The sequence below is a fragment of the Vanessa atalanta genome, chromosome 13 (assembly GCF_905147765.1).
Source record: "Vanessa atalanta chromosome 13, ilVanAtal1.2, whole genome shotgun sequence".
In the NCBI taxonomy this organism is placed as follows: domain Eukaryota; kingdom Metazoa; phylum Arthropoda; class Insecta; order Lepidoptera; family Nymphalidae; genus Vanessa; species Vanessa atalanta.
In genome coordinates this window covers 11,672,943-11,691,353 of record NC_061883.1, presented here as the reverse complement: position 1 = coordinate 11,691,353, position 18,411 = coordinate 11,672,943, and the positions used below count along the sequence as shown (strand labels likewise).

At 36.9% G+C, this 18,411-nt stretch overlaps 2 protein-coding genes across 11 annotated transcripts in view; one reads left to right on the top strand and one right to left on the bottom strand.

Annotated features, from left to right (window-relative positions):
* Window positions 1–10,083, top strand: part of LOC125068195 (amyloid protein-binding protein 2) — a 60,883-nt gene extending 50,800 nt beyond the window's left edge. Inside the window, exons 3-13 of one of the 2 annotated variants that reach the window (XM_047677247.1) lie at window positions 3,829–3,943; window positions 4,373–4,499; window positions 4,591–4,767; window positions 4,923–5,117; window positions 5,225–5,432; window positions 5,613–5,771; window positions 5,907–6,012; window positions 6,361–6,503; window positions 7,212–7,377; window positions 7,567–7,695; window positions 8,227–10,083. In XM_047677247.1, coding sequence (XP_047533203.1) covers window positions 3,829–3,943; window positions 4,373–4,499; window positions 4,591–4,767; window positions 4,923–5,117; window positions 5,225–5,432; window positions 5,613–5,771; window positions 5,907–6,012; window positions 6,361–6,503; window positions 7,212–7,377; window positions 7,567–7,695; window positions 8,227–8,330 — 1,629 coding nt within the window. In that variant the 3' untranslated portion in view covers window positions 8,331–10,083. Of the gene's footprint in view, window positions 1–3,828; window positions 3,944–4,372; window positions 4,500–4,590; window positions 4,768–4,919; window positions 5,118–5,224; window positions 5,433–5,612; window positions 5,772–5,906; window positions 6,013–6,360; window positions 6,504–7,211; window positions 7,378–7,566; window positions 7,696–8,226 lie in introns of both variants that reach the window. The other variant, XM_047677246.1, reaches the window with a different exon arrangement.
* A 438-nt stretch (window positions 10,084–10,521) lies between these two features.
* LOC125068228 (annexin B10) lies at window positions 10,522–18,249 on the bottom strand. Of its 9 annotated transcripts, none has more exons than XM_047677297.1 (9): window positions 18,064–18,249; window positions 17,237–17,413; window positions 16,461–16,665; window positions 16,070–16,149; window positions 14,079–14,204; window positions 13,543–13,675; window positions 12,120–12,258; window positions 11,857–12,038; window positions 10,522–11,080 (listed from the first exon to the last, which is right to left on the bottom strand). In XM_047677297.1, the coding sequence occupies exons 1-9, from the start codon at window positions 18,073–18,075 to the stop codon at window positions 10,959–10,961; spliced, it is 1,176 nt and encodes a 391-aa protein (XP_047533253.1). In that variant the 5' UTR covers window positions 18,076–18,249; the 3' UTR covers window positions 10,522–10,958. The 9 variants fall into 9 exon arrangements, with proteins under 9 accessions (XP_047533253.1, XP_047533254.1, XP_047533255.1 ...); XM_047677298.1 differs by having other exon boundaries at window positions 10,522–11,077; XM_047677299.1 differs by having other exon boundaries at window positions 14,079–14,192.
* Between the last annotated feature and the right edge of the window lie 162 nt (window positions 18,250–18,411).

The window sequence follows — 18,411 nt, the reverse complement described above, 5'->3', positions numbered from 1 at the left end:
AATATTGTTCCCTGTTTACCAACGCCCATGCACTGCATGCATGTGATGTGGGCACATCTACAGCAACGCGTGCACTCAATGCAGGTAGAATAGTAGGAGCCAGGCTAACTACAGGCACAAGGCATAGTCTCAGTTCCAAATCGGTTATGTGAGGAATGGTTAAACCATAACCTAACCTAACCATCCTATGACCCATTTACCCGTATGCCTATCCTTGCAATATAAAAGTGTGGTGTATCGACACGTAAAACGTCATAATTTTTTTATGGATCACTTGATTTGGAAGTAACGAGAATGGCTCGGCATGCTCGATATACTTTTGTTTTAAAGTAACAAAATTGTATACAAAGTTGATACACGTTTTATACACACGATTTATACACAATCATTTCTAAGGTTAATGTCTCATTTGAATATTAATTTACGATGGCATGTGGTTATTATTTCGTTTAAAAATAATTGGACACGATAAAACAGGAACGAAAACGTTTTAATTGAAGCCTTCTTACAGTCCGTGTCCGTTCATCAAAAACGTATTATCTCACAGGCAAACAAACGAACCTCTGATCACACACGATTCTATAGGCGTCGTCAACAAATCCATTGTCAAATAACTCGTCTTTATTAAACTCGAATAAAGTATGTTATCATCGTAATACCTTTAAAGGTGCGTCTTAATGACGTTTCTCCAGTGTCCTGGTCAGTAACTCGAGCCGGTAACCTGTCTTAGGCAAAAACTGTCAAATGCAGCACCGGTTCAACGTTACAATGTAAACATCAACAGCGTATACAATCAATAGTGTGATGTCGCCACTACTTGATTCGCTGGACTTGAATTTGTTCAGTTCAACTAGATTGAAATTGAACTAAATCTTGTCTTCTGGACTTTGTTCAACCACAACAATATAATATTTAATTATATTTCGACTTATTTTTATGTTCTACTTGTTGTACAATCTATTAAGCGCTTTAGGGGTAACATCGACTCGTCCCCCCGCCCCCCTCTCAGTAGTTGTGCGTGACGCGTATTACAATTTATTGCAAGATATTTAAATATATATAATTATTAATTATGGTTTTATTACATTTTTATGTAATTATAAATTCTGACAGTAAATATCAATTTCAATGTTTCATATCTGCGGTGAGTCACGAACACCTTTTTTTTTCAATATGTTATGTCCTATGAAACTTCTAAATATATATTTTAATGAATATAAATAGAATAAAAATGTAGAATATGGTCAACGCATATTCAAAAAAAAACTAATAATCCTAATTTCGTTTCTAGTTAACGTTAAACTAGTACTAGCACTGAAAACAACAATAGCTCACGAATCAGAATCGAATTTACGTCCATCACATATCAACTCATGACTCATATACCGTTGAACTATGAATGCTATGTATAGTTGCATCCACAAGCACGTCAAAACATTTTTTTGCTCAGTTTATTACATGTGCAGATGTTATATATTCACTGCACTCGAGTAATAATCGTGAAACGATCCATTTTAAGCTATTTGATCGTTAGCGTTTCTTTTTATTAACCGACTATGTCGGAGTAAGGAGATTAATGCATTCACTTTGTGCTATGTTTGCATCGTAATATGGACATACTGCTACACCTGTGAGACTGTCGCTTATTATATGTACCTACTCGCATGAAATTAAGTTATTTGTTAACGTCTTTGTTCATTCTAATTGTCTAAGTTAGCCAAGTGGTTAGAACACCCGAATCTTATCTCGAGATTGTAAGTTCAAACCCGACTGAGCACTACTAAATTTTCATGTTATTATTTTTTTTTTTTATAATTCATCTCGTGCTCGGCATGGGAAACATCGTGTAGAGTCCTTAATACGTGGGATGAAAATATGTCACGTCCTACTAAATATCTACTAATTAAAGCAGCGTGGTAAAATTAGCTCCCTCACCCTCTCCTCAAACAGAGAGAAGCTCTTAGTTCAGCTAAAGGAACGCTAAGGTAAATATTAGTGTCTAGCTGAGCTCGCGATTTTGTGCGCGTTTGAATTTAACAAAAAAGTTTTTGTTGTAGCCTAAGTTACTCCTTATTACATCAGCCATCTGCCGGTGAAAGTCCCGTCGAAATCAGTCCAGCCGTTCCAGAGATGAGCCGGAACAAACAGACGGACAGACCAAAATTAAAAAAAATGTTATTCTAGTATAAGTACCGTGTATACAATTATACATCCACACGCATTTAGTAAAAAGCAGTTATTTTAATATTACAAAATGACAATCCAATTTTATTATATGTATAGATTGCGAAGTAAGTACGATCCGTTGTTTGTCTGCCTGTAACAAATTCTTATAGAAAAATAATGCACGTTCCGTTCAATTAATTATTGCACGTTAGGTATTACTGAGTAATTGTTTATATAACGCAAAATAGAATGTGAATACCATATATTAGGTGTTACGTGCGCCTCCGTCCGTGTGACGTGACGTGCTAGTCCGTCCGTTGGTGTTACCTATGTAATGTACACATACGAACAGTTGAACACACACAATTAACTTATGATAATCCTATTTCTATGTAGAACTGTTCTACGCTTATTTCTATGTAGAACTGTTTTACGCAGAGTTGACGAATTACATTTTTAAAATCAATCAATTTTTATCGTGATCGTTATACAATCGAGGACTACCTTGAGAGTTGAGATTTTGTAATGTAGACGTAAAGCGGAAACGAAGAACAAAAATGACACTTTGCTGCGTTAGAAGATGCATTGCATTGTAATTCTAATATCAAAACTTACATGTTTATAAAAGCATTAGCAGCCTGTAAATTTTCCCACTGCTGGGCTAAAGGCCTCCTTTCCCTTTGAGGAGAAGGTTTGGAGCATATTCCACCACGCTGCTCCAATGCGGGTTGGCGGAATACACATGTGGCAGAATTTCGTTGAAATTAGACACATGCAGATTTGCTCCGATGTTTTTTCCTTCACCGCCGAGCGCGAGATGAATTATAAACACAAATTAAGCACATGAAAATTCAGTGGTGCCCGCTTGGGTTTGAACCCGAAATCATCGGTTAAGGCACGCGTTCTAACCACTGGGCCATCTCGGCCATGTCTATAAAATGATCTCTATATCAGAAAGCTGATTAATTTGTAAATATGAAAAATTTCGAGACAATTTTTTTAGGTCATTTAATAAAATCTCTACTTTTTAAATAAAAATATTAAAAATATTTCGTTACAAATGATAGACAAATACTTTCATGGAATTTATAAGAACTTCTAAAGAGGAAACAATTCTGTTACTCATGATTTTTGCCGTAAAAAAAACTGTAACCGTTAACGCAGCCTGACTTGATAAATTGCCTTCTAATACTAAAATTAAATTAAATGAAAAATAAGTCAATTGTGTTTTTATATACTAATGTATAACTGCTTGTTGTCGTCGCCTAGGTGATCGTAATCATATCGACATCAAGGATAAAAATACACTCGAGACGCCGCAACTCGTGATATAACACTACAAGTTACAACGAAATGGAAAATAAGATGAAAGAAAACAATTTAAAAAACAGATTTCGAAATTCATATAAAAGATTAAATAAACAAAATATTATGTTCAACATAATATTTAAAATCTGAAATATCTACACGAAGAATGTAATTAAATGTTAAATTTTAACAAACGGCTAAATTAAATCAAAAAACAAACTCTTCCGCTTTGTAATATAAGTATAGATGTTTTAGAACGAAACTTTTTTTTGCAGATCCTTCGTCATATATAGGCAGTGTTTCATTGATGTTGTACAAGTCTTGGTAGTAATTTGTCTTTGCATTATTTTATAGGCAGTCATAGAACACGGGTCAAAGCTATCGGTGGAACTGGCCAGCGGATACCTCGCGAGGTGCGACACCAACACAAAATCAAGGAACTCACTTATACAATTAGGACTAAGACTTGGTAAGTTAAACAGTTATTTACCAACCCTCATTGCAGCTGCACGGTAGAATAATCTCCAAACCTCCTCCTTTCCACCAGCCAGAGGAATGCTTACAGCTCGTAACTTACTCCAGCATTTGATATGATAGTTCCTCAACTGGTTTTTCTATAAAAATCTCTACAAAAGTCCACAAAGTCCAAGCATCACTGTGTAAGATTTAAGAGGTAGTGCTTTTGCGAACCCTTTTGAATCGACGAAAACAATACACTAGTTATTCTACCTCTAAACATTAAGTGAGCCAGATACTAGATACATTCAGAGATAATCTTGGACTTACCAACAGGTGAACCATTGGGCCATTTTAGTGTAACAAAGATAATAAACGCGGACGTTATATTAAAATAAAACTTAGATACTTTGAGTACTAATAATATATATTTTATCGACAGGTGGTTTTCTAAACGAAGCCGGTTGGTACGCGGACGCACAGCGAGTGCTCCTGCGTTGTAGGGACCTGTGCCAGGCGCAGCCGCAGACCACGCACTACAAACGACTTACACTGGAATGCTGTCATAGGTAAAAATCAACAAGTTAATTCCATCATTCAGTCCTAAATGATAATCGTGTCGTTTAGGTCAAAATGTGAAAATTATTTTTCTAATTGCAGACTTCTTAACACACAGTCAGCGTATTGCTGCTTCCCGGCAGCGGCAGAGACGTACACGTTAGCGCTCAAGCTCCTGGGGCTACCCGACGATGCCGCTGCCAAATTACCCGACGGACCCATAGCGATCGCCGAAACGTGTTCCAAGGCCTTACAGACCGATGATGAAGAACAGCAAAGGTTTGTTTCTAACACAACATGTGCAAAAATAATTTTTAATAAGAATATTTATTTACTTATTAAAACTTATCTAAAATGTTAAGAGTTTATTGTAGAAACAATAAAAGATCAGTTATACCTAGTACCCAAAATAAACTATGTCTATATATTAGTAGCAGACTAGACCCGTGCCCCGAGGAGTGGTGCGGCGGCGGCGGCGGCGGCGGCTGCGGCGCGTGGGGCATGTCGGCGCTGCTGGCGCGCCTCTGCAAGGAGTTCAGCGCGCTGTTCTTCGTGCGCTGCGACTACAGCGCCGCGCACGCCTGGAGCATGCGCGCGCTCTCGCTGCTCACGCCGCACACGCCCGCCAAGTCAGTGCATTTGATAGCGGCGGGAAGACATTTACCTCCCGGTATAGATCGAGAAATTTCCGTTGACGCGTCCAGACGTTAAAGAGATGTCGATTGCCGTTCCTCAGGATAACGATCGAGGTGCTCCGCGCGTGCGGCAAGGCGTGCGTCGTGAAGCGCCGCTTCTCCGAGGCGGGGCTGCTGGTGCGACAGGGCGTGGCGCTGGCCCGCGCCGCCTTCGGCCCCGCCCACCCGCGCTACGCTGCCGCTCTGCTCGACTACGGCTTCTATTTGCTCAACATTGACTCCATAACGCACAGCGTCGCCGTCTACGAGGTACCATTTTCTACCAAACCCTGTATATAAACGACAAGATTTTAATTGTAAATCTATAAAACTGTCAGTTAACATCCAACTCGTTTTTATATTTATCTAAAATAATAAAATCCGGCTCGAAGGACCGACGTCCCTTCCTCTACTTAAAACATAATTGAAACGTCTCATTGCGCCCGGCAGGAGGCTCTGAGCACCCTGCGGCGCGTGTTCGGGCGCAGCAGCCTGCACGTGGCGACGGCGCAGGAGGACCTCGCCTACGCGCTCTACGTGCTGGAGTACTCGTCGGGCCGGTTCTACAAGGCGCGCGACCACGCCGAGCGAGCTATTCGCATTATAGAGGTTCGAGCGGGCCGTAAATATTTCACCCGACATAGCCCTCGTAGCGTACATTAAGCGACGCGCACAAATAATAATCTTTTACTTGTTTTCACAAAATATAAACGATTGATTAATCAAAATACGTTTTTTTTCCAGAACCTCGTGCCACCCGATCACCTGCTGCTGGCGTCCGCGAAACGCGTGAAGGCGCTCATCCTGGAAGAAATCGCGCTCGACACGCCCGCGGGGCAGGACATGCGAGGTACGGGCGTGTGACGGCTGTTGACGTACTTGACATTTCCTAAGACATCATTGATAGTGTATATTTGTATTGTATAAAAAAATAATGTCTTATAAATAGCACATATTTGACGTCTCACATAATTCAAGTTCATCGGCTCTAGTACAAGGTAAATATTTATCCTCAATATGTTTATGTTATGTACATAACATACATAATGATTACGAATAAAAAATATTGTAATCTTAGTACATTTTGTATATTCAAACATGTTTGAACAATGCCACTTTAAATATTTATAAACGTCCATTCGCGTATTTCTTCATTCATAAATGGAATTAATGAGGTTACGTTTTCTCACATTTTCAGAACCAAGTCTGCTAGAAGAATCTGAATCGCTGCACAAAGCAGCGCTAGAGCTGAGTATGATGGCGTTTGGAGAGAAGAACGTCCAGACCGCCAAGCACTACGGCAACCTGGGAAGGCTCTATCAGAGCATGCAGAAGTTCCAGGTTTGCGATGTTTTAATAACATTTTACCGCTAATCGGCTAGACGCGTAACATCTAAATGAATGATACAAAAATTAATTTGCTTGGTGACTTAATTAGACTTGGATATTTATTTTTATTTTTTAACTAGGAAGCCATAACAATGAACTATATATATATATTTATCTGAATTAATTTTAAATATTCATCCATTTACTGACTCCATACATCGCAATTATAGGCTAACTCATCATGCGATTATACAGATATATAGCTTATTCCAATGAAGTTGGAAAAAAGATAAATAAACCTTAGATTTACTAATAATTCCGTTATATTGTGCACTACTAAGAGTTTATGATTAATATATCTTTATTTATAAACTTTAACTTAACCACTTATTTCCACTTTAATTCTACTTCTAAAATTCCGATAACGTTCAAAACGCCATTTTTTACAAATCCATAGTGAATATATTAGATTAAACAAGGTCTCGACCAATTATATCGCGTCATTGTGCTGTAAAATGTTGTTATCTAAACGATATAAAAAATAAAACATGAGGATATAAATCTATATACCTTATCCCGTTACCAGATAGATTAAAACCTTGTAAAAGTCTAAACTAGTCTAAGTCTAAGTGGCATGCGCTGAGAGCCTATGCTCCACCAGCGGATGAATACAAATGATGCTGATGATTGTGCGAAGTAACGTAACGATGCGCGTTCCAGGACGCAGAGACGATGCACTTGAAGGCGATAGCGATCAAGGAGGAGCTGCTCGGGGCGGAGGACTACGAGGTGGGGCTCAGTGTGGGCCACCTCGCCTCGCTCTACAACTACCACATGAACATGCACCGCGCGGCGGAGAAGCTCTACCTGCGGTCCATCTCCATCAGTACGTGCCGCATAATGCGTTCTTGACATTAACCAATAGGCTCACGCTAAGTTCTCGTCTATTTTCAATGTGACAATTTAAGAATAACAAGCAAGTAATTGTTCATTTGTTCACTAAATAAAATGTAAATTATTTAAATGTAAGATATATTAAAATAGAACTCTACTAAATATGTACGTGGTCTCCTAGGTCTGAAGCTGTTCGGCGAGCGCTACTCCGGCCTGGAGTACGACTACCGCGGCCTGGTGCACGTGTTCACGCAGCTCAAGCGGCACGACCGCGCACACCACTACAACGCGCTGCTGCAGCACTGGCACGGTCAGCACGCGCACACACCCCCCTCCCCCCACACTCACATGCACGAGTGACGTCATGACCCATTGTGCCATCAGCTCAAAAGTATTCCAACGTCTAACATAAATTTACTGTGTTCTGTCAAAGTCAAAAACGGAGTGAGCTAATCTTATTATTCCACATATGTCATTTGCACAAAAAATGTATCGTCTTTCTGTTATCGGTGACGAATTCGTTCATGACTGTTACTTCTAATCGGCATTAAATATAAAGTTACATAAACTAAATAAAAACACCTAAACATTCGTTGGCAAAACTACTAAAATTATTTCAGCGTCAAAAGTACACTTTAGACTGAATAATTTGAACCGTTATAACGGTTCACGGGCCGCTCAGCGCCGTTTCGATTTTGACGTTTCTATTATCGTTCCGACTCCTATTAACACATACGTAAAGTAAAGTTGGAGGAGTATATAAGTTTTAGAAAATCCTCAAATATAAGTATACTGCTGTTATCGCAAAAAAAAAACTTAACTCTGGTGCTATCTGCTCCAGATCTCAGAGAGCAGTCGAAGGCGGAGCAGCAGCCGGCGCTGGGCGACGAGCAGGTGCTGCCGCTGGAGCAGCTGCAGGCCAAGTTCTTCGCCGACAACGACTGAGCGGCGCCGCCGCGCCCGCCGACTGCCGGCCTCTACTGCCACTGAGTAGCTTCGCGCTCGCTTGCGATTGTCTCTCGAGTTACTTTTGGGGGTGTCACCTTTTGCGACGAGAAACGCCTTCGACGGTCACTTGTTCGATAAAATCTACTTTTGCTTATTCAATCTGAATCCTCTTCGTTTCCATCGGCGTGAGAGAGTGCGAAGCTCGTTAAATATTAGTGTAATCTGACGGCGTGTCTTAATGTTGTAGCTTACTTCGTATTTATAATTTTCTTGGATATAGTATTTTGTAAATATCATCGTTTCAATATTTACTCGAAAAATAGATTTAAGTCAATCAGTCAATAGAGCAGGAAGCGTTTATTTATACGGATAATTTCAATTTACATAAATAGTTTTACGTTTATAAATTGTATTTTCTATAATCAATGGAAATTGCACTTATTGTTAGAACGTTCAAATATTGAGGTTATATAGGTCAGAGTCAGAGTGGCCCGTTAGAGAATGATGTAGAGTTTGTGCCTGAAATGTTAGATTCGATTTGCACAAATTAATTTAAAATTTAAGTATTTATAATGAGATTGTAATAATAAATGTATATCAGTATAACCGATTTGATGTAGAAATTATCATATTTGATAGTTTGCTAGACAATATAGATGCGTTATATAGGACAGACTAAGTTTACTAAATTATTATTTAGACTGCAAGTGTGATTAATAATTACTGTATTTATATAGAATATAACATTGACGCAAAGTAAATGAAACATCTAACGACGAATTTGATAAAATAAAGATATTAGTCGTATCATCACAAGGATAATCTTTATCATGATGAAGGTTACTCAACTTATTGTACAATCCTAAAAATTCTGTTTAGCATAAAGTTGTAAAGAGGAGAGAATATCGGTTTGTAAGCAGACCAACTTTACTATTGGAGACGACGTTATAGCCGCGTGTGCCCACTTTTAGTTTCCTCAGACGTTTGTGACAATGTTCTCGATATAATAAAGTAACTCGATAGATGATAGCGATCGCCTTGAGCTTATGTTCCTCATTTAAGTGATTTTTGTTTATATTATACAAAAAAAAACGTGTAAAAATTATAAGTATACGTCATTTCGCTTTAAGGATTAATTTTTAAGATACTTTATCATGTGCAATGGTTTGTGTGGCAGCGTCTGTAAATATTAATTATCTGTTTACTCGCCAGTGTTGCCCAATTATGAATTTAAATACCCTACAGTAAGCACTATAATCATATCTTATTTCATCGGTACTTAAGATTAGCAAAAAATGTTCTAAATGCATAAAATGGCTGTAAAAATAATATTGTAAGAGTACGTTGGACACTGACAGGATTACGGCCGCATTGTAAACGTGTATGGGTAGATTGTTATAAAGTGTATTTATTTTGTGGGAAAAAAATCAAATTATATCCCAGATTTATAAAATTTTAGATATTCATATATTGTGTTCAATAAATGTACGTCGTAAACATGAAGTGGTCCATTCGTTATTTTCGTACACACGCAGCTTGTCATATTTTGCAAGTATTTTTATGAAATTTTACATATAATGACAGACGAAGCATATTATGACAGATTAGACAATTTGTAATTACTCTATGATAAAAATAAATAAATAAATAATAATAACAAATTGTCTAGACATATCTAAGGATGTAAGCACACATTTAATGTATGGCTGTTACGTACGTGAGGCGTGCGAATAAATAAGTTCTATGACAATCGTACTTTCATTTTCCAAACCCGACATTTACTTTCCGTCTTATTCGGTACTAGTTAACCGTCCGGCTTCGCAGTGCTATCGGGGCCTACATAAAACGTTTATATCGTAAAACATAATAAGTCTAATGGTCTCCGCAGCGCAAATCTTCAACAATCATCCTCATATTTCAGTCAATTTACACAAATTGGCCGGCAGGCTGACTTGTACTATAAAATTGTCGCCGCGGCTTCGCTTGGTCGTCAGTTTTTAAGTATAAATAAGTAACCTGTCTCCTTCGGATACCAGCTTGCATTATAGCTAATTTCATCAAATCTGTATCAGCGGTTTGGCCATGAAGGTAATCAGATCAGACAGACAAGACTTTCATTCGCATTTTTAATTTAATAAAATACAGCCAAATAAATATGTTGCTAGGATTAAAAAATAAAACCAATTTGAAAGGAAATAAATATTTATTCTATGAACAAGTATAAATTAAAGCTTAAGTCACACTGGGAGGGACATCGGATAATTTAAATTTGGAATGCTTTCATTAATAAAATTAACGCTTGCTAAATACTTCGTTAATAAATAACATTTTAATATATTTATCTATTTTGAAAACAATATAAATATTGAAAGGCACGTCAATAAAGCCTACTTGTATTCTCTACGTTTATGAATTATTACGTCACTATTGGTTGTGTTTTCCTTAATTTGATTTTTATTATACATCAATAATAATTGTGCTTAAAGCAATAATATATTCGAGAACAATCTTCCACTATGCATAAAACATTAATTACGGAATACAATAACAATATCAAAGTGATAAAAATATCAAAATCGAGATACAATCTGACGAACAACGCGACACGACATTTAGAACGTAATCTCATAATATATAATGTATTGCTGCACACCAATCTTCTAAACTCTTCTTGCTCCTCCCGTCGCCTACGCCGGTCCGAGGAGGGCCACGAGGGCCCTCTTGTAGTCGCCGGAGGTCTCGCCCTGCTGCGGCCGCATAGATGAGCGTCAGCGGGAGTGTGCACCCGACAGATAGAGCATGCGAAGAGAGAAACGCGGCGCGGTTAGTATGCGTGGACGACATGGAACGTGTGTTATTCATTCAGTTTGAGTTGCGCTCGAGACACGTTTTTTGACAGTGTATAAAAAAAGAGAATAAGATGGAATTCATTCCATACTTTGATCTAGATTAACCTTAATAATTAATACTCAAAATTTAATTAAAGAAAGATATTCTAAAACATTATTATATTTAATAAAATCTAAATAAAATATCAAATACCTCCTAATTCCAGTCACCAATCGAAGCGATAAAGAAACATTCATAATTAAAACACATTACGATATAAAAAAAATAGCGAACACAACAGCGAAAGGTGTCAATAATATTGAGTAAATTAAATATAATATATTATTATTATTGTATGCACGGCGTAATGTGCTTTAATCAGCGTGCAAAGGCTGAAGCGGTGCACTGACGATGGCAATACTTCTGTTTATATAAAATAACATTCGAAATTTAATTATCTATATTTCAAAAGTTTTGCAATCGTCGATATCCAACATCTATTGTACGGCCAATACCAACATATTATTGACACGAGTATAATATGATATTGGCCAAACAATGATCCAAACGAATGGGTAATACTATTGATTAAACATTAAAAAAAGTCATATATAAAAGTAAGAAACAAAAATCTGCGATCAGATGCAAAAGGTTCGGGCTCGACGGGGCCCGACCGCGCCGGCGGCCCACTGACCGAGATGTCGCTCTCCAGCGTCTTGTCGTAGAGGCGCTCGTACTCGCGCTTGATGGCGCCGAGGTCGAGCTCGGCGCGCGTGGCCACGACGCGCACCAGCACCTTGTCGTCGGTGCCGGCGCCCTGCATGCTGCCGCGCAGCCTCTGCGCGAACCAGGCCGGCGCGTTCTCCACGCACTCCACTGCAAAGGAGACCGAGCTGGAGGCGAGCCGCACGTACCCGCACTTCGCTCTCGAGCGTCTTGTCGTAGAGGCGCTCGTACTCGCGCTTGACGGCGCCGAGGTCGAGCTCGGAGCGACTGACGACGATGCGGATGAGCGTGCGGTCGTCGGTGCCGAGCCCCTGCATGGCGGCCCGCAGGCGCGTCGCGAACCACGCCGCGGAATTCTCCACGCACTCCACTGCAACGAGTTCGTTAGAGCGCGGAAATGGAGGGCTTTTATTACGAGATATTTAGTACAGCCCGTCGATGCCTTGGGTCGTGGAGCCTATCGTAGTAGCACATGACAAGTTGTAAAAATCTTCTATTTAAAAAAAATTGAGTAACGTGTTACTTGATAACTTTCAAATTGTACCTAAATATAATTTCCTTTAAGTAATCATTTAAAATTCCGATCGGTATCCTCATGTGACTCGTCTCATTCTCATTCAAGTAATTGTCTGCGATGTGACGTCACAACAGCCTGTACTGAGAAGTTCATGACTCAATTATTGTTAACTTCCTTTGGAGACGTCTGAGTCTGCGTCACATTGATGAAGCGAATGACTCATTCGCTTTAATCTCGCGCACAAAACTGTTGCTGACCGAAAGACGTTATGCCCATTAATTGGCTGTCTGTCGTTCGGTTACTATATTCAAGAGATTAGTTTTGCTTGAGGATGTTACAATTGCCTACGATGCGTCAATATTTAACGTTCACACAGCATTAAAAGAAATGACTTTAACAGCTTGTTATTCGTAACTCAAATACGATTACTTTCTATCGTAAAATAATTTATTAAATATAATTACAAACTACTAAAACACACATTTTCAGACTTAATATATCATTATAACCGGTTTATTTTATACTAAATTAAAACTATTTATAATGTTTTCATTATTAGTCTATAATATATAACTTAAATTTAATAGAATCCTTTGAATATTAAGCCACGAAGACCTTGATGTTTGACGCCGTGAGTTATTAATTCGACCTTGAACCTTTGGACAATTGTTATATTTGGATGGTCGATGGTCGAAGACATTGCGATTGAAATCAAACGGTACTAGTTAAGCAATCTTATATATTACATACAATACATTTGATTGATTTACAGCGAATTTACAAGCAGCGCGCATATAAAACTAAATTAATAATAAATTATATCGAATTGAATCAATTTCTTCTGCCTATTTAATGTCGATTTTTTATTACGTAACATATCAAAATCTTATGTTATCTCTATAAATTTTAGTTGCTACGGTAGATTTCTACACGGTGTAGCAGTCGATGGCGAAATTTTGCCAGGAACTACCACACTATAATTTTTTTTTAAAACGTTTCATTAAAAGCTTTCGAATTCTCTATGCTGAAATTACATTTTGTTAGATAGTTTTATTCAGCCTTTATCTTCAATTTGCTTATAAATGTAAGCGAAATTAATCGTGAAATATAACATAATGAATGTCTCAGAATACAGACCGATAGCGGACAGCGCCTCTTTCAGTTCGCCGTCGATTTCCGCCTTGATGGCCTGCTCGATGGTCCGTCCCGATATATTCTTGTACTCCTCGAAAATCAGACGTAGTTGCGCAAAACTCTCATGCGCTAGGATCTATTCAATTAATAAATTCTTAATTTTTATTGGTTTTCTCATTGTGTTAAAATAAATTGAATTCAGAAATGCAAGTTTTTATATAAAAAAAATTATGTCAGCCATAATCAATTTATATGAATATAGGAAATCAATTTAGACGCGGCAAGGTTTTAAAAGTCTCTTAAGTCAGTTGAATTATTATAATTTTTTTTTGGAATAGATTTAAAATTTTGCATAGCGGTTGTTTGGGTAAACACTGATTTTTCTCTTTCCCTCATCATAGGTTTGACCTTCGAAAAAAGGAGACCCAGCACCGTTTAACTAATCACCCCTACGCAGATTAAAATATAGAATTATTTGTAATTGTAAACAAATCCAAGGATTGAGTTATTCCTGGTAGAGCGACCCCAGCGAGACCAACCTTGTTGAATATCTCCTCGTCCGTGCCCCACTTGGCCTCCCCCGCGTCGTACAGCTGCTGCGCGGCCTCGACCGCGCGCGCGCCGTCCACCCCCGCCTCCTCGTCCCGCGCGCCCTGCCGGACCGACTGGCTCACACGTGCTACCGGCTCTTTGCGCCTCGGGTGAGAGGTTACGACCAATTTTTGCGACTCATTTTGAACAGTTTTAAACCTTTTAACATTATCATCAAATGAAACATTTAACTTAAAAAAATATTTTAATTTAATGCATCGAAAGAGCAGTGGTTCTCAATCCTTTTATTTATTACGCTTAACTACGGTATTTTGTTGTGAGGAACAATTAAGAACATGTACATACCATCGTGCGCACAGCGGAGGTCAAACGTTGAAATTCAACAATGTAGTGGGAAAAAAGAGATTGGTTGCAAAAATAATTTTATTATTTAATATAAAATAATATGAAAAAGTCAAGCATTGTCATCCATAAAGCTTTATTTCACATGAACATAGTTTAAGCTTTATATAGAGATTAGAATTTGACAGTGATTACAATCGTTATTTGAGTTAAGCACAGGAAGCGTTTGGTCCGGCGGCTTTTAATCTTTGTCAGTCGTATAATTCCATTATATTTTCTTTACCGCAGTTGGCTAGTCACTATTGAGAATGTCTGCCGAGATCGGTCAGGAAGACATCAATTATTTATATTACTTACTTTTTCGCCCGACATGTGCGTGCGGCTCACCGTTGCATACACCACATATTGAGAACCACTGCTTTAGAGCGACATCTATTTCGTTAATCAAACGGAATGGTTGCATTTTTCTATTAAATTTTGTTTCATATCAAGTAATTAAATGAGAGTGTTACCCTTCTATAAAATTAAGGTCATTTACAAGTTCGGTGAAAGTTTGGTCATGATATAACTCATCCGAGGCGGTAAGACGTGTCGAGCAGAAGCGAAAGTAAAGAGTGTGACAAGGCTTTATTTTCTATACGTTAAAAAATATATTGTTGCGTAAAAAAATATATATATATAGCGATAATAGAACATTGCCATTCGCCTTATTCAAGTACATTAGAACAATTTTTCTTTTTAATAATATTGTGGGTATTAATTTTTGTAATCAATTTTCTAAATTATGAAAATCAATACCAATCAATTTGTATTTTTTTAAGCGCTCTATGTAGTATTATGAACTTAGATATAAAATAAATGGATCTAACCGGATTTATAATTTAATATAATTCTTCTCTATGTAAAATTACTTATATTTACATTCTAATCGTATGAAATAAACCAAGAATAGTTTTTGTAGTATTTGTTGAGGTGCAACCATAAAATTGCATAAAAATAGATCTTTGGGATTTACTTTATTGAAGTTATCACATCTTTAAGTAGTACTAGAAATAGTTGTTTTCAATGACATGTTAATATAAATATTTTCTCCTAAAATTTAGAATTAAAGCTAGTGTTATTCGTAACACTAAGTTTAACTCTAAAGATAAGAGCCCTTGTGCTTTAGTAATCCTTTCCTTAGGTATACCTGAATCTCTCCTGCGATTTTAGCAACCTATTAAACTGTTGAGATTTAACAAGTAATAAATATTACAAACTTATGAAACTATGCCACCTAGACTTACCATCTTTCAAATAATTTGTGTATCAGAAATATTTAGGGAGGTCAATGACCTTGGATTTATGTTATGAAAAACTTCAATCAAACGAAGATAAATTAGGTTACTATTAGTGCAAAGAAAATCAAACGGCACAAGCACGAATCACATGTGTTAATTCGTTAGTCACATCCATGATTACAATTAGACTTGTTAGTTTCATGGTTTAATAATATATCTATTATTATTGATAACTAATAAATTCTTATCTTGACCTCAAGAATACTGTTTTTGTACAGAAAAACTAATAAAAACTTAATTCACACAACAATAAATATCTCATAATTCCTGTTATAGTCTGTGAAGTGACAACTTACAGTAACAATGAGAGTCAAGAGACGCCTGAAGTCACCTGAAGTTTCAGAGCACATGTGTTCAGCTAGCGGTCGGTTGTAAACTGCAAAACACATAAGAAATATTTAATTCTAATAATTCAACAGCAAAAAATATACAATAACAAAATTATAATTGATTTATTTTTTATCAGTTTCGGTTACAAATACAGGAATGATTTTTATTTCAGATATCCTATAGTTTGGGTTGCAGTTACAGAGCTCCATAACATCCCTGATTATGTTAACCTTTAATTCATATATTTATAGACTAGAGTGAAATGAAGGCAATTTTAAGTAATTAAAAAAAAAACATAACATTATGCTGAACATTTTCTTATCAACATTATTTATGCCATAGGTATAGGTGTCTTACGTCTCTCATAAGTATCCACGATTTCAGCTATCTCTGGCTTGGTGCGTGTGCACAGAATCTCAACAAGGACTTGTTCATCTGTTCCCAGGCCTTCCATGCAGTTGTTTAGTTCCCGGCAAAGATATTCAGCAGGTGGCAGCATAAGGGCAATTATTACATCTTCGAAATGACCCCCCAGTTCTGATTTTAAGTCTTCAATAATATCCTAGTGAATAAGTGTTGAGTTTTTAAGCAAACATTTAACAATCAGTTTCTTTCAATTAATAATCACAAAACTATATGTCTCAGCAGTTTTTTATTCATTCATTCAGTCATTCTTATGACATGTATTTAACACAATTACATTGTTTTTGACTTTTTTTTTTTAATCTAAGATCATATTGCAAAAGCTTACATTGTCTTTTAAATAATTAATTTCAATATTATTTTTAATACAAAAGTAAATAAATTTTACCCAACTAAGGTATTTATATTGTTTCGAAATTTAATAAGCAGTATAACCATAGTACAAGGCAAGGAGATACATAATTTGTTTATAAGCAATCAATTACAACCAGCCTATTGTTTACTAACCTTACATAATGGTTTTTTTGCATCATGTCTCATATGATTAGCAACTACTTTACCATAAGAATCTCAGAAATAAACTAAATAAATGTGCCCAACATATTCTATCAATTGTTAAATATATTATAGAATTTTAATATAATTTTTTAATGATATGTATTGTGTGGATTCTAGTAGTTTAAACTATTTGTAATATAAGAATTACCAACCCGTCCATATTCATGTGTGAAAGCCTGAGAGATAGCCTGACGTTGAACATTTGAACGAGAAGTCAAGATGTCGATGATCGTCTGCTCATCTGTACCAAAGCCTTTCATGGCACCTCTCAAGGTAGCTGCATCTTCAGCTGCATTGAAATTGGCAACGCCGACAACAGTAGGCTCACGCTATGATAAAATCAAGTATTAATAAAGTATACCACCCACAGCTATGCTTATTAATCTTTGAACTTTGGCGATTATTCAGACATACTTCATCTCAACGCATGCATATTTCTTCACAGTTTTTCCTTCATTGCAGAGTATGACAGAAATATCAACACAATTAAAGCACATGAAAATTCAATCGCTACCTGGGATTGACTCTGCATTTTTAAATAATATTTACGAGTTCAGACCACTAGGCCATTTCAGGTTTACTTATAAATAAATGTACCAATAGCACATAGCATAAAATCTTAATCATATCATCAATCTTAATCATAAAATATTTCATACAAATCAACAATATTTTCCTGGATAATGAATATAAAATAAATCAGTTTACAATTCAATAAATTACCGAGTTGCTGTGTTTTTAATGTTAAACATCTATTAAATATAGAAGACGCAATGTAATTAAATCATCACATAGTTTAAAAGACTCATGAATTCGTAATTGTCTTATGAATCAATAGTTCGCTTGTTTACCGCGAGAAAAAAATAAGGTCACGGCCATCGTTTCCGCCCTAAGCTTAATTGAGCCCTGATGTCATCAGGAACCGCCCTTTAACTGTACTATAGCCTATAGGGCAAACAGCATAAAACTATGTACTTACGATTGGAGACATGTTTATCTGTTAGAAGAGACGTAAGAGCAAAGCTAAGAACTGTTTAATTTGTAGTTAGATCAGTGATCACAAGTATCTGCTTTTTTTTTAAAGCAAATATCGAGTTTCTCACAAAAAAACAAGAAAAACTGACAAGAACAATTTGTTTGACCGTACGCTACGATCTCTCTGACATTAACAATTTAACAGAGCCGAGTCGAATTTCAAATTGACAACTCTCAACACGTCACCGTCAGCAAATCTGTCATTCAACAAATTTCAAATCTAATAGTGCCATATCAAATAATAAATGTGAATGTGTCTTGTAAGAATAAGACAAAATGCATTTTGCAATTT